This window comes from Diaphorina citri, unplaced genomic scaffold (genome assembly GCF_000475195.1).
Source record: "Diaphorina citri unplaced genomic scaffold, Diaci psyllid genome assembly version 1.1 scaffold1011, whole genome shotgun sequence".
Taxonomy (NCBI): Eukaryota; Metazoa; Arthropoda; class Insecta; order Hemiptera; family Psyllidae; genus Diaphorina; species Diaphorina citri.
Window position 1 is genome coordinate 52,821 of NW_007378441.1, and position 13,772 is coordinate 66,592.

At 37.2% G+C, this 13,772-nt stretch overlaps 1 protein-coding gene across 2 annotated transcripts in view; it reads left to right on the forward strand.

Moving 5' to 3' along the window:
• The window catches only part of LOC103513712 (autophagy-related protein 16-1-like), an 85,668-nt gene that overhangs the window by 34,921 nt on the left and 36,975 nt on the right, over positions 1-13,772 (forward strand). Inside the window, exon 8 of one of the 2 annotated variants that reach the window (XM_026826835.1) lies at positions 8,873-8,991. The exons of the other annotated variant lie outside the window; for it this stretch is intronic. Within the exon in view, the coding sequence (XP_026682636.1) occupies positions 8,873-8,991 (119 nt within the window). The remainder of the gene's footprint in view (positions 1-8,872; positions 8,992-13,772) is intronic. 2 annotated transcript variants of the gene reach the window in all.

Consider the following 13,772-nt stretch of genomic DNA (forward strand, 5'->3'; position numbering starts at 1 on the left):
TGGATTATCGGTGTGCGGTTCCTGAAACAGATAGATCAAAAAAGTTTCATGTATTTTTCAATGATTTTTTAAATAAAATATCGGTTCGACGATTATACCTACATACATAGTTGATAAATATGCACTAAATGGCCAAAAAATAACAATTTTAATTAACTTTACATGATAAAAACGGAAAAAAAAACATTTTATTCTTCATAAAGTCCACCTTTGGTGAATCTATCTTGATCTTGGTGATTAACAGTAGTGCATCATAGGTAATAAAATTGAGAACATTGTCTTTGTATGTGAATTGTATACTTTTTGTACAACAAGTGTGTGTTTGTAAAACCTTTTGTATTTCTTTGATGTAAAGTTGTGAGGTGTTTTTGTTTGAGTTCTGAATCATTTATCATACGAGTTCTGTTGTGTTCATTCACCAATGTTTTGAATTGTGGCTACTCGTACTTGTTGTTATGTCTATGGTCTGCTTTCATTTCATCACACAAAGCACCGTAACAACAACAACAACAACAACAACAACAACAACAACAACAACAACAACAACAACAACCACAACAACAACAACCACAACAACAACAACGACACCAACAACAACGGTGGACAAACAATTTTCTCCCACCTGATTGCCTTATTTCCTCCTCCTCTTCCTCCATTAACAACAACACCAACTACAACAACAACAACAATCGTAACACCAACTAAAGTGGTAATGGCCGAGCCCCCCCTCCGCCCCCCTTGAGCTACATTTTTCTCCTCTACTGTCAGACTCCGAAAAAATTGGGATCGAGGGGGCCCGCCCACCCCTCCCCCCTCTTTGATTTTTCATTTTTCTCCTTTACTGTAGACAGCCCCCATCGCCCGCCCCCTAGAACCTGTTCCACATTATTCAGAATAAAAAACCCTCATAACGTGTTATGATATTCAATTAAACTCTAATAAACTATTAACAGTATTAACGATACTTTGATTAACATTTCCATTGGAATTCAATTATTACCGTTGATTTCTATTTATTTTCAACTAGCACCAAAGTACCTCCTTAACTTCTTACGTTGAGGAGGTTATTTACCCACGAGTTGAAAACGCATCCTTGGTTTTAAAATTGAAATTACTTTTTATTAATTTGCATATTTCTGATATTACCTAGCTGTTCTTCTGAACTACTCGTTGGGAGTATTAAAGCTGTATTAATGTCCATTTTGTTAAGCTCTATGGTGTTGTCTATGTTGGGACTACTACCTTGCTTCTTTATGCTTTGAACTTGCCTGGTTTTGACCCCTCCAAGTCAAGTGTGAATGTTGATTCTGCCATTTGTTAAGCTGCTCTGACTGTTTACTTTGTTAAGCTCTTTGATATTACTGTTTGTTACCATACGATTATTTGGTTGAGTTGTTTGATGTTTCTGTTAGTTACCACACAGTGCAGGCAATTGCTGAAAATTAAGGATTTTACCGTTAAAACTAAAGTAAAATATTTAGTGAATAACTAAAGTAAAATGAGTTGTGGATCTCCATGATGACGTAGAATAGTAGAAGGTGCCTTGGCCTTTGAATCGAGAGGCAAGAAAACTTCGTTTTAATTTTTGCCATACCAATAAACCTGATTGCCCCAATGGGCACCCATTCGGATATTAACCACGTGCAACGTTGTTTAACTTATGTGATCTATGAGGAACTGGTGCATTCATTTGCTGTCGTTGTTGGCTGAATAAGGATCCGTCAGTTACTTACTTTACTTGTCAGTCAAGGCTAAATATAGTCATAGTATATTCAAGTTTCTGGTTCACCCTATAGACATCGATATGAAAACCTCGTCTGATTATTAATTAGATTGAGTAGCTACTCAACTAGTAGCCAAGCTACTCCTACGTCTCAAGACAAGGTTTGTGGGTCAGATTATTTTCACACGTCTGATACTTATACCGTAGAAGTAGAAGCTTTGGCAGTATTGACGGTCTTCAGACATATCGTATAATGGATATAGCATGTTTGATGTATATATCAGTTCTCTGTTTGACTGAAAGAAATGCTCACTTGTCCTATCTCTGAATCAATTAATAAGGGATTTTTAAGGAGTTTTAATGTCACTCTATGTATTATTAAGTTGACAGGGTCTTACCGTCAGACGGTCTTAACGGGTGTGGTGGAAAAATCTCGAGATCCAAGTTTGTCAGACGGTCTGAGAGACCTGGGTCTGTCAGACAATCTCAGCGTGAGTGGCCGGCATAAGTTGGCGTGGGTTTTACTCCTCCAAACGGCCACAAGCTACTTGCTTCCTCATTCTTGATAGATTCCCTCTCATTATGAGTGTCTTTTAAGTAAGCATAATTAATTTTATTGTTAACTTATCATACTCTGCAAATCTAGCAATTAATATGCACTGTCTATTTAACAACTGATCTATCCTAAACATACCTCTTCAACAATAGTTCTTCGGAGTTCCTCCTCTCCCGTTCGAAGTACCAAGTCTACAGCCTCCAGAAAGGAAAGTGTCTCCTGACAATAACGATGATAGCAATAGCAATAATGATAACAATGATAGCAATAGCAATAATGGTAGCAATAATTGATACATTTCTGACGCAGTGAAGGTGGCAATCAGTGCCATCAATTATGATTATGAAACACTTTGTTGTGGCCGGTTGCACTTGAGTGTAACTTGGTCAAGTGTAAATGAGGAGGAGTAACCAGTGGAGGATGGAAGTATCTATGTCAGTGGTGATTACAGCTTAACCCCATACACAGAAAGCCCAATCTGAGGTTGAGCTATTACGAATCTAAGTGGGGACGGAGTGGATTCTATTTTTTTAGAGGTTGTGATAGAGGGAACTGTAACTTCTTAAGTCTTATCGCCCCGAAATCTTAAGAGGAGGAGAACAAGATAGAAGAAAGCCATCCGTTCTGAGAACAAACCTTATCTGTTTTAGGATAAAGTCCGCCCGGGTTTGATTTAACTCTTTGTTTCATATTAACTTCTGAACGGTTCGTCCGATTTTTATAATACTGGGCAAAAATGTTAAGCACATGAAGGAAATTCGCTCAGTAATTGTGAAAAGGAAAGTGGGGGATCTAGATAGTCAATTTTTTGCTTAAATGTGTTTGGAGATCCTTTCTGATTAGGTTATAATTACTCGAATTTGGAGCTTTGAAGTACAATTTCTTGTGGCAAATAGCCCCACAGTTTCACACATTTTGGTAGAAAATCTTTTGTAGGCCTTATTTCATGTTGTGCCTCATTCATTTTGTCTATTGATTCAAAAGTAGACCACAATTTGCACACAATTCAGTATGTTGGGTATTTTTTTCTTTCCATTCTTAAAAAAAGTAGGTCCCTAATAACTAACCTTGTTGTACTTATACTCTTGAAAACAACTCTAATCCCCACTAAGAAGAACTCACATGCAGAAAACTACAGCTGAATAGCATACCTACTAAGTGCAAAACTCTCAATTATAATAAAATTAATTATCATTCTACATTAGGAGCATCAGCTCTGGCGTATTATCTTCATTGTTTTCGTAGTTGTTCTGAAGAAAATTCACATGATGAAAACAATACCTTATACTGGATTAAAATTATATCGAGAAGTGAACATAGTGTTTAATGTCTGAGGATTAGGATTAAGGTGGGTTGTAGTAATTTGTATACCTGGTCTTTACGGAGTTGAAGAATAAAATATGGGTCAGCAGGTTAACTTGTAAGCTTGGAATAAATAATGAATTTAAATTAATATCCATCTTTCTTAGCAATAATGAAAATGGATTTTTTGCTTAAAATTTAGCGGAAAATAATACTAAATATGCCCGAGATTTAAGAATATTCAAATTAATTAATAATTTTTTCTTAAAACAAGAAAACCCTAGTGAGTGCAGTAATAACTTTTAGCTAATGAACTTACCCACTCTAAATTTATTTTCTCCAAAATTGAAATTCAAAGAATTTACCTGAAACAAAGAGATAAATTGATATAATTAGAATTATACTGATGTAAATTGTAACATTATAATGATAGAATAGAATAGAATATACCTTGTTTATCCTGCTGGGATAGGACTGAAAAGTCCCTTTTCCCCCGCAGTCTAACCAAGGTCTTATATATTTGATACATTATGGGGGGTACATTTTACAAAATAAACACCCTGATTAATTGAAGTTGACGGATTCTCCATTTGTATCGTTAATATCTCCGTAAATAATGATTTCTCAGAAAATTCAAGATAATGGGATTAAAGAGGACAAAAAGGGGTACTTTTCTATTAGGAGAAATTCAATGGGTTTCAGTGGAAACTTGAAGAAAAATCGAATTGAAAAAATGGTAGTTTTTAAAGAGATACAAAAAAATCTTTTTCTCAAGCTTTTGGTTGTGTTTGAGGGAGGGTTTTACCAAAACAGGGAATCTTTTCTTTTAGTAAATTTTGTGTTCTTTTCAATGGTGCAATCAGTTTTTTATTATCTTTATTGGTTCAAGGGATAAAGGCGTTTTAAGGGGACAAGGTATGAAAAATGTTGAAAAACAGAAAATCCTTCATAACTCCGCCCCTGTTGAAAATCGGATCTGTCCAGATAGCTTTTTCTGGTAGCCCTTTAGGTCCTGCATCAACCCTCAAGCGTTGTACAGTCGTTCGCGGGACACCCTGTATAACGGGTGTGGTGGAAAAATCTCGAGACCCAGGTTTGTCAGACGGTCTGAGAGACCTGGGTCTGTAGCTTTTTCCGTAGCGGTCTGTCAGACAATCTCAGCGTGAGTGGCCGGCATAAGTTGGCGTGGGTTTTACTCCTCCAAACGGCCACAAGCTACTTGCTTCCTCATTCTTGATAGATTCCCTCTCATGAGTATCTTTTCAGCATAATTAATTTTATTGTTAACTTATTATACACTGCAAATCTAGCAATTAATATGCACCGTCTATTTAACAACTGATCTATCCTAAACATACCTCTTCAACAATAGTTCTTCGGAGTTCCTCCTCTCCCGTTCGAAGTACCAAGTCTACAGCCTCCAGAAAGGAAAGTGTCTCCTGACAATAACGATGATAGCAATAGCAATAATGATAACAATGATAGCATGATCTGGTTATTTGTCATAAAAATAGATTGTCACAGAATCTACGGTACGAGTAAAACCCATTGTCATGAAAATTCCCTTTATCAATATATATCATGCTGAAGCATACCCTAACAACATCGATAGTTGACCATGACTACCACATTAGGAATATCTTTTACTCAATGAAATGCTCTCAATGGAATTCAAGTAGCTACAGTTAGTTTGATGGGACTGATTAACATACCAGAGTACCTGTTACACACTTGGGATATACGAGCAAATCATGGGTAGAGTTATAGGATACAGGAACAAATCATGGCTAGAGTTATCTGATGAGACATGTGGTACAGTTTACTCGAGACTCTAGTATTCATTTACTTATTGCACATACCAGAACTCTATAAGATTTATCATAGCACAGTTTGGTTGCTGGCGGTAGCAGGAGGTAAACGGGAAAGGTCCCCAAGTCCTGCCGAGCTTGTTAAGAAAGAAATCAATTAAAAAAGCTCGAGTTAACTAAATGATAAGTGTTTTAATAAACTTCCAATATGTAGTTCGAATTAAAATCTATTCTATTTAGCGTTTGCTAATTATGTATGTATAAAGGATTTACATACAGGGTGAGGGGGAAAAACTTTGTCAGGAGAAAAACTTGGATTCCAGCCTCGCCCAGAACCGAGAAGCTTGGAAAACAAGAACACGAAATACCGACCCCGCACACACACGGACCACTGGCTGAAACTTTGGATTTAGGCTCTAGCGACCTCAAAACGTGTTTGGACACCAAAAACTGATCATCGAAAATTTGAACTTTCCTTCCTATAGGACATGGAAAGCCCGATATGTAATCTAAACCGACAGCAAAATTTCAAAAGACCTTCTGAAGACTTGCATACACAGTATAACAAAGTCCTTTATGCGGTTAAAAAATAGAAAAAAATCTGAACGCCACAAAAGGTGTTTGTCTATTTAAATAGAATCACGATAAAATACGATCACTTCGTAACCAGAGCGTTAGAGCGCCTCGTAAGGAATTTTAATAAAGTTTAAATAATATCTCCCAGGTATTGGTACAAGTTCCGAGTGCATACAGGTGTAAACATGGAGATTTTGTCTTGCTTTTCGATAGTAAAATTCATACACGCGTGTTATACACCGATACCACACGTTATATTAAAATCATAACACAATTCACGCGTTTGCGGATACAATACAGGCGTACCTATTTAACTTTGCCGTTTCGGAGATATATTGGAATGCAGGACAAGTATGCAGGTCTTGTGTGGGCTTAAATCTGAGTATGTCTGTATGTAGGTATTTCTTATAACCAGAATACACACAGCGCAGCGTGGGGTGGACAAATAGACAATAATGTCCATTCTTCGGCCTTTCCATGTTGCCTTTAAAGGAAGAGTATTTCGTATTTTTGGGGACACTACACTTTTAAAACAGGCACTTAATGGAAGATGGCTTCACCTCCTTCTTTGTTTGTTTTTTACTTTCTATTACTACAGTATAGCGGAGCTATACTAGTAATGAAAGTATTGCAATCGGTCCAAATTTTCAAAATCGGGAAATGGTTGGAAATATCCGTTTTGGGATCCCCTGATGTCAAAAAAGTGATTTTTAGCCCATGGTCTGTACGTAACGTACGTACGTACGTAACGTACGTACGTACGTAACGTACGTACGTACGTAACGTACGTACGTACGTAACGTACGTACGTACGTAACGTACGTACGTACGTAACGTACGTACGTACGTAACGTACGTACGTACGTAACGTACGTACGTACGTAACGTACGTACGTACGTAACGTACGTACGTACGTAACGTACGTACGTACGTAACGTACGTACGTACGTAACGTACGTACGTACGTAACGTACGTACGTACGTAACGTACGTACGTACGTACGTACGTACGTACGTGCGTACATACATACGTACAGACCATGGGCTAAAAATCACTTTTTTGACATCAGGGGATCCCAAAACGGATATTTCCAACCATTTCCCGATTTTGAAAATTTGGACCGATTGCAATACTTTCATTACTAGTATAGCTCCGCTAAACTGTAGTAATAGAAAGTAAAAAATCTGGTGTGAACATCACACGACTTTCCTTATCCTATTGAATGATGCTTATTTGAGTGTTCTTTTACCCTAACTTTTACAATATCTCTAACCGTTTTGTCGCTATAGCTGAAAACCGCCAAAAAACGGTCGAAATCTGTCAAAAGCGGTCAAAATACCGCCAAGCGCAGCAAACATCTCAACCAAACGTTTTGTGTTGCATCCTTATCACATTTGTGGGTGGTTTTTCCCCCCCATTTTTTTTTTTTTTTTTTTTTTTTTTTTTTTTTACTTTTCAAGTAGGTATTACCCCACCATAGGGAGCCTCTACCCCGATATTTTTATCCTAGCAAGATTGATGGAAAATCTTACTGCATCATGAAATTCGGAGAGCGTTATAACTCTACAGAAAACAAGTGTATGTTAAAAAGTATTTTGATTTCATGCTGATGTTGGTTTATGTTCCAATTTGCAAACCTTCTTCTTCTTTCTCCATAACTTTATTTGCTCTAAAGTGTAAAACTATATTCCACATAAGCAGACATTATGTGTCGGTATTATCTCGGGCTGTATGTAGCGGTATGTTCCCGCCTGCTAGTGGTCTATTAGATCTTTATGTGTCCAATGTTGAACTTCAGAACGTTATCCGCGGTTCATCTGGTCGTAAAAATAAACACGTTGTATTGAGGGTAACTTGTGTATCCTAACTTGTCCTGATACCGTGATACATATGTGAACCAGTTAAAACGTCCGTCATACGTCATACCAAAGCTAAAGCTATCTTGGGATCTATTAAAACCTCATTTACTCACCTCTAAGAGTATTTTTAGCAGGTGCCAGTGTGAGACTTCCCAGGTTTCTAGAGTTCCAAGTCGAGATATTATATGCTTCTATGTTTAGAGATTTAGAGCTATTAAAAGTTGTTACTTTGCTTCTACTTTTACAGCTATTAATAGTTCCAACTCTTGATAACGTGCTTTTAAGACATTGGAAGGTGTAACCCGACAATTTTTCGTAGGTGTTAACATGTCGTTATCGAAAATGTAAAGTGCGCGCTCCCTAGTTCTAGAGTGGAAGCTCATAGATGAGAGATTTTAGACCACCTGCCAGTACCTGTAGCAGTAGCACTGAGGCGTTGAAAATCTCACTGATGTTGTTTCGGTAAGGGCAATTCTTGGGATTGGTAATACATATGTACCCACAAGTTTGGGCGATTATGGTAATTTCCTTGCCAAAGAATTGATCATGTCAAAGCTCTAAAATTAATGTACCTACCCATTACCCACCTAACGACATTTCTATATGTGAATGAATTAGGATGTTCTTCTCAATATTTTTACTTCTGACATTGTATTTTGGGGTCTCACACATGTTTGCTATTAATTTGAAATAAATCACAATTTTCACTACTTAGAATCCCATAGCTTCAATTTTTTCTCACGCATCATTCTTCTAATTTTGTCAACATTGAGTAATATTTAATTGTGGACAACATGACGTATGTAGTTATCCTTTCTACGCTACCTGTGAATGGATGGATCACATTAAATCGTCATCTTTTACCTGAAATAAAGTGTAAATGAAAACTTTCCAGATGGTGTATTGTAAGGTTCCTGGTTTCTCTGGACCTTTGGAACTTCAATTTAGAAAATTTCGTCATAACAAAACGCAACTTTAACTTAGCACATCATAAAATTATCTAATCCAAGTTCAAGTACATAATTATTCTGTTTGTTTTATTTCAGGTAAGTCATGTGACATTTCTGAGGCAATACCTCGGCAGCTTGACATTTCTTCTTGGCTTGAAGTTCAGCATATGCGTTGTATTGTATCCTCAAGCATTGAATTCCTTGAGAAACTTAAGGTAAGTTCTGAGCCGAACCCATGTCCCATACGGAAATTTAACCACCAAACCGCTTTCCAAACTTTTCATTGGTTCCTAATTCGGACAGTATCGTCGCGAAGGTATAAAAATTCATAAGTTTTTCTTATGGTAGAGTCCTGTTAGTTAAGTTCACATTGGTTCCTATATTTCGAATGGACCACTGCCTAGACGAATTCTGGTCACAGTTTTTTTCCTTGTCCTAGAGTCCTGTTAGTCAAATCCGTGTTAATTTTTTTTTTGGCTCGCCTGTGCTTGACTAGCGTGGACCAATAGCCTCTTCTGTCCAAAAAGGATTTTCATAAATATGCTCGATAATCGATAGTTGACACTTTAGAGTCTTTAGACTTTAGAATTTTTAGAGATTCAAAGAGAGGAATAGCCAGATATGAAATAGGTATCTGAAAGGGAAAGGATATTTCTAGCAAAAACATTTTACCTTGGAAAAGCGCAGGAGTGACGTTTAATGCTGTAGTGACCACAAAGTTGTCACAAGAAAAAATTACATTTCCATCTTTTAATGTTTTGCTAGCTCAAGGAATTCTCCAGTCTTGGTGAAACTGAATTTGCCTGTTTGCCTCCAGTCCAGTCCTAGTGAGACTCAAGATTTTGTCTCCAGTCCAGTCAGTATGAAGATGTCCAGTGGGTAGTGGCACTGAAGAGATCTAATATGGAACGTGTTAATAAGAACAATAGGAAGTCATTCGAACCTAGCACACATACAGAGGAGAGGACCCGGGCTTTGTCTCAGGTCGCACGTACCAATTATCAAATTAGAAGAAGAATCTTCACGACTATTGGTCCGATTGTTCTCAATAGCTAGCATTCCTGTGACTATTGAGTTTTTCTGCTGATGGATCTGCAGTTACTTTTCCTCGTGAGTTGGTCGTTTCTTGATTGACTATTCCGGAGTATTCCGAGGAATCGGATATTTGAACTAACTTGTGCCAAGACGTAAGGTGTGGTTGTTCAAGCTTCTTGCCTTTGTTGTTAACGTTTTCGTCGACATTTCAATCTTCCTCCTCCAATCCAAGGAAAGCTTCCATTGAAAACTACTAACTGTTAGTTCCAGGAGTGACACGTTCCTTTGATCTTCACCTACAGAAATCTCACAAATACTCATAATATCTACTACATTAGCCTTTGTTTAAAGCAAGTCATTTTGTGAACAACTAGCCCAGAGGTTCACAATTCAAAAACTACACAACCTTTAAAAGATTCACTACAATATGATGGAAGAACCGACCGTTCTGCCATTAACTGATGTTATACTTGGTGTTTTGACGGATTCCTTTTACTCCTGGATGTCAGTGGTCACTTTCAAGACAAGTGATGCATGTATCATACGTGTGGTCTGTGTCGAAGCATGCCCATTCCAATCTCGTAGTATGTGTATGTCCCTCATTGGATGGCGGATAACACAAATGGGATTTGACACAAATTTTCTCATTTGCAATCGAAATTCGATATTTTTCGTCGATATGTATCATACGTGTGGTCTGTGTCGAAGCATGCCCATTCCAATCTCGTAGTATGTCCCTCATTGGATGGCGGATAACACAAATGGGATTTGACACAAATTTTCTCATTTGCAATCGAAATTCGATATTTTTCGTCGATAGTGGGCATCGAACCCGTGACTTTGTGCATGCCAAGCAATAACTGTAGACACAGAAATAGCGCCGGGTGTGGGTTACAATACAAATACAGCTCATTAAATACAGATTGCACTAATTTGAGACATAACAGAAAGCATGATCTTTCTGATTTTATGCGCGTTTAATACGCTTTTAATTTTGTAGTAACCGGTCATCATCTGAAGGATTGGTATGAGTAGGAACTTAAAGGCGCACTTTGGGCAAATCGGAACATACGGTCTTCTTTGGTGTATGCTTTTAAAAATTCCACTGCCTTCACGGGGTGATGAATTTGGAGAATTCTAACTAAAATCAGTCCACTGCTGAAATTTCTGTAGTTTAGACCCGTAAATTAGTTACATTTTGTTACACTAGCCCTTCTCATTATCTTTTTCTTCGAAATATTTACATATTTTGCATTTTCGCTAGTCGGGGTATGCCTGTTAGGCCTTTAGTTTACATTTCGTGTGTTTAATGTTCACGAACATCGTTGGGAGGGTTATTGTCCGAGTCATTGACTTCAGCAGACATTTTCTGTACAAGTGTATTCTTAATTATGAAACAGTAAAAACACAAGAGGAAGAAGAACTAGAAGGAGGAGGAGGAGGAAGATAAAAAAAACGGAATCCCAACATATTAATAAATAATTAAGTCTTTATAATCCATATTGTTTCAACGTGAAACTTTTTTTTTTTGCCAGAACATCACGACTATGAAAAGAAAGAGAACTTGTAAGCTGGGTGCTTGTAAATATTACATGTCCACCATTGGAAATATCACAGGACGAAAAGACTGGGAGCTGAATCGTATGTATGGTGTATGTTTTTTTTACTGTAATTATACAACGTTGTGCGGTTCAGCCAAGCATGCAGGAGAGAGAGAGAGAGAGACAGAAGGATAAGGACCAAAAAGAAATTAATATTCCAAACTCTAAGCGCATGGTGTGGTCGTTAAGGAGACCTCTCTGTCATGATCGTAAAAATACAAAATTTCCATCGAGCTTCTTCAGACCTGAGAAAAGTTTCACATAGATTTGTAGACAAACTTTATTAAATACGTAAGGCGTTCACCCAGCTGACTTTCCACCCAGAATGACTTTTCGACAGGGTTAAGTTGTTATGTGCAATAGTACTATTACCGTTTCCATAGTTCATCCTGTACAAACTCCACCCCAAGTGTTAAAAGTCACCTCAAGTTTAACACCAAAGGAATTCCACTCCTAAAAACGTTAAGTTCTGATCTCTGACGACGTTCAACATGTGACATGCTCTTGCAAAACACAAAACTAATTTACGTAAGACATTTTATCATGTGTATTGCTGTCATATCTTTCAGACACTCTCACAGAGGATCTTTCTGTTGTATGCTAATAATGATTTTACAGTACAACTCCTCAGCACTTAAAACAAGTTTTTTCATTATTTTATTTATTTTATTTTACACAAAGAAATTTGATCCGTGTGTGTAAAATGTTTCGTGATTCCTGTTCAAGAATCAATAGTAGTTATAATGGAATGTGACATCAAAAATTAAATATATTATAATCTGCTTCTATTGCATAAATGCACATCAGAAGCTACATAAGTGAATCTGTTGGCCAGATCGATATTGGTTCCTTTGAAGTCCTCAAAGATGGATAAAAGTCAAGTCGGGTGTAAATTAACAACGGACCCAATAAAATAGAATTAAGGTAAAAAAAATAACTAACTAATTATTGACCTTCAACATGATGTCTACCCATTTGAAACATTGGTAAAATTGTCCGTCCATTACCATCCTCAACACAAGTTCAGTCTTCACCAAACAATACATTGCACCTCATTATTTGTCTAGCTACGTCTCATAAAACATTTAAGATTAATTACAAGACCAGTAATTATTCCAATCAACATGCACGTCTGAAATTGAAGGCTTTGGAGCAAGAAGTCCCAACCCTGCCGGGGCCCTTTTTGGGTGAAACGGCTTTTCTAACGTAGATGTTGAGGATCAGTTCCAAAGAGAATCTTGTTGATATTTGATATCTCCATTAGTCATCAAGATACAAACGTTTTTGTAAAATCTTCCCAACACTTTTCCATTAAAATCAAAAACATTAAAACTTGAAACTATCTGTTGTTGACGCACTTGCTCAAAACTCAGTTTTCGTATTTGGGTCCTCTTCATTAAAACCTTTCAATAATTCCAATTAACATACGTGTGTAATTATTTATCTCTTTTGGTATTACCATTTATTTTTCTCCAACAAATTAGACTCGTAAGCAGGCGTGTCATGGCATTTTCGTCTGTGTTTAATATCTCGCTAGCTTCTTCAATTGGATTAGACATGTGTTGGTGTGTTTCAAACATATTTCTCGTATTCCAACTCTGCAAGGGCAACTTCTGTAATTATCTCACAAGTTTATCTTGGACTTTGTCTCGTTATTGTTGTACAGAATCTGACCATCGCCATTTGATTCTAATCCCAGGTCCTTTTTTACATTCCTTATCCTATACATATTCCTATAATAAGGAAAGTGAATTTAAGTATTGTACCATAGATTATTACGTTGGATTAGATATTTTGAGGAATCTATCTTAAAGACTTGTCAGAAATGTCATTCTACAATCAAAAACAATATGAATATCCCTAATTCCCTATGCACTCTGGTTGCCCTGGGAATCCCCTCTGTCTCTCATTCTTAACAGGAATTCAGCTAAATACTGTCAAAAGCTGTCACGTCCCCAACAACACCCAGTAGCCGATCTATTAATAGCACCACGCTAAGAGAGCGAGAAGAAAGTTTTACCACTTATTATAAAGAATGACTTGTTGAGCCAAGGACCTTGACCCCAGGCTGGTCAGTTCATGTGAAGGTCGTTCTCGAGATAATCATCAAGTTGCCAGCTGGGCAGTGGGGATTTCGTGCCCCCGGGCCCCTAAAGAGTTGTGCATTGTGATTTGTAAAAATTTAATGTTGTTCAAGTGTTTAACCCTTTCTAAAGGAGAATTTGCAGTAATTGGTACAGTTGGTACACAAAATGAGTTTTACAAGTATTTTTATTTAACTTGAGATCTCTGTCATCTCTCATTGTTTTTATCTTTGTATCGTATGGGCTGTATGGGTCAAATCTTGGAACTTTTGGGTC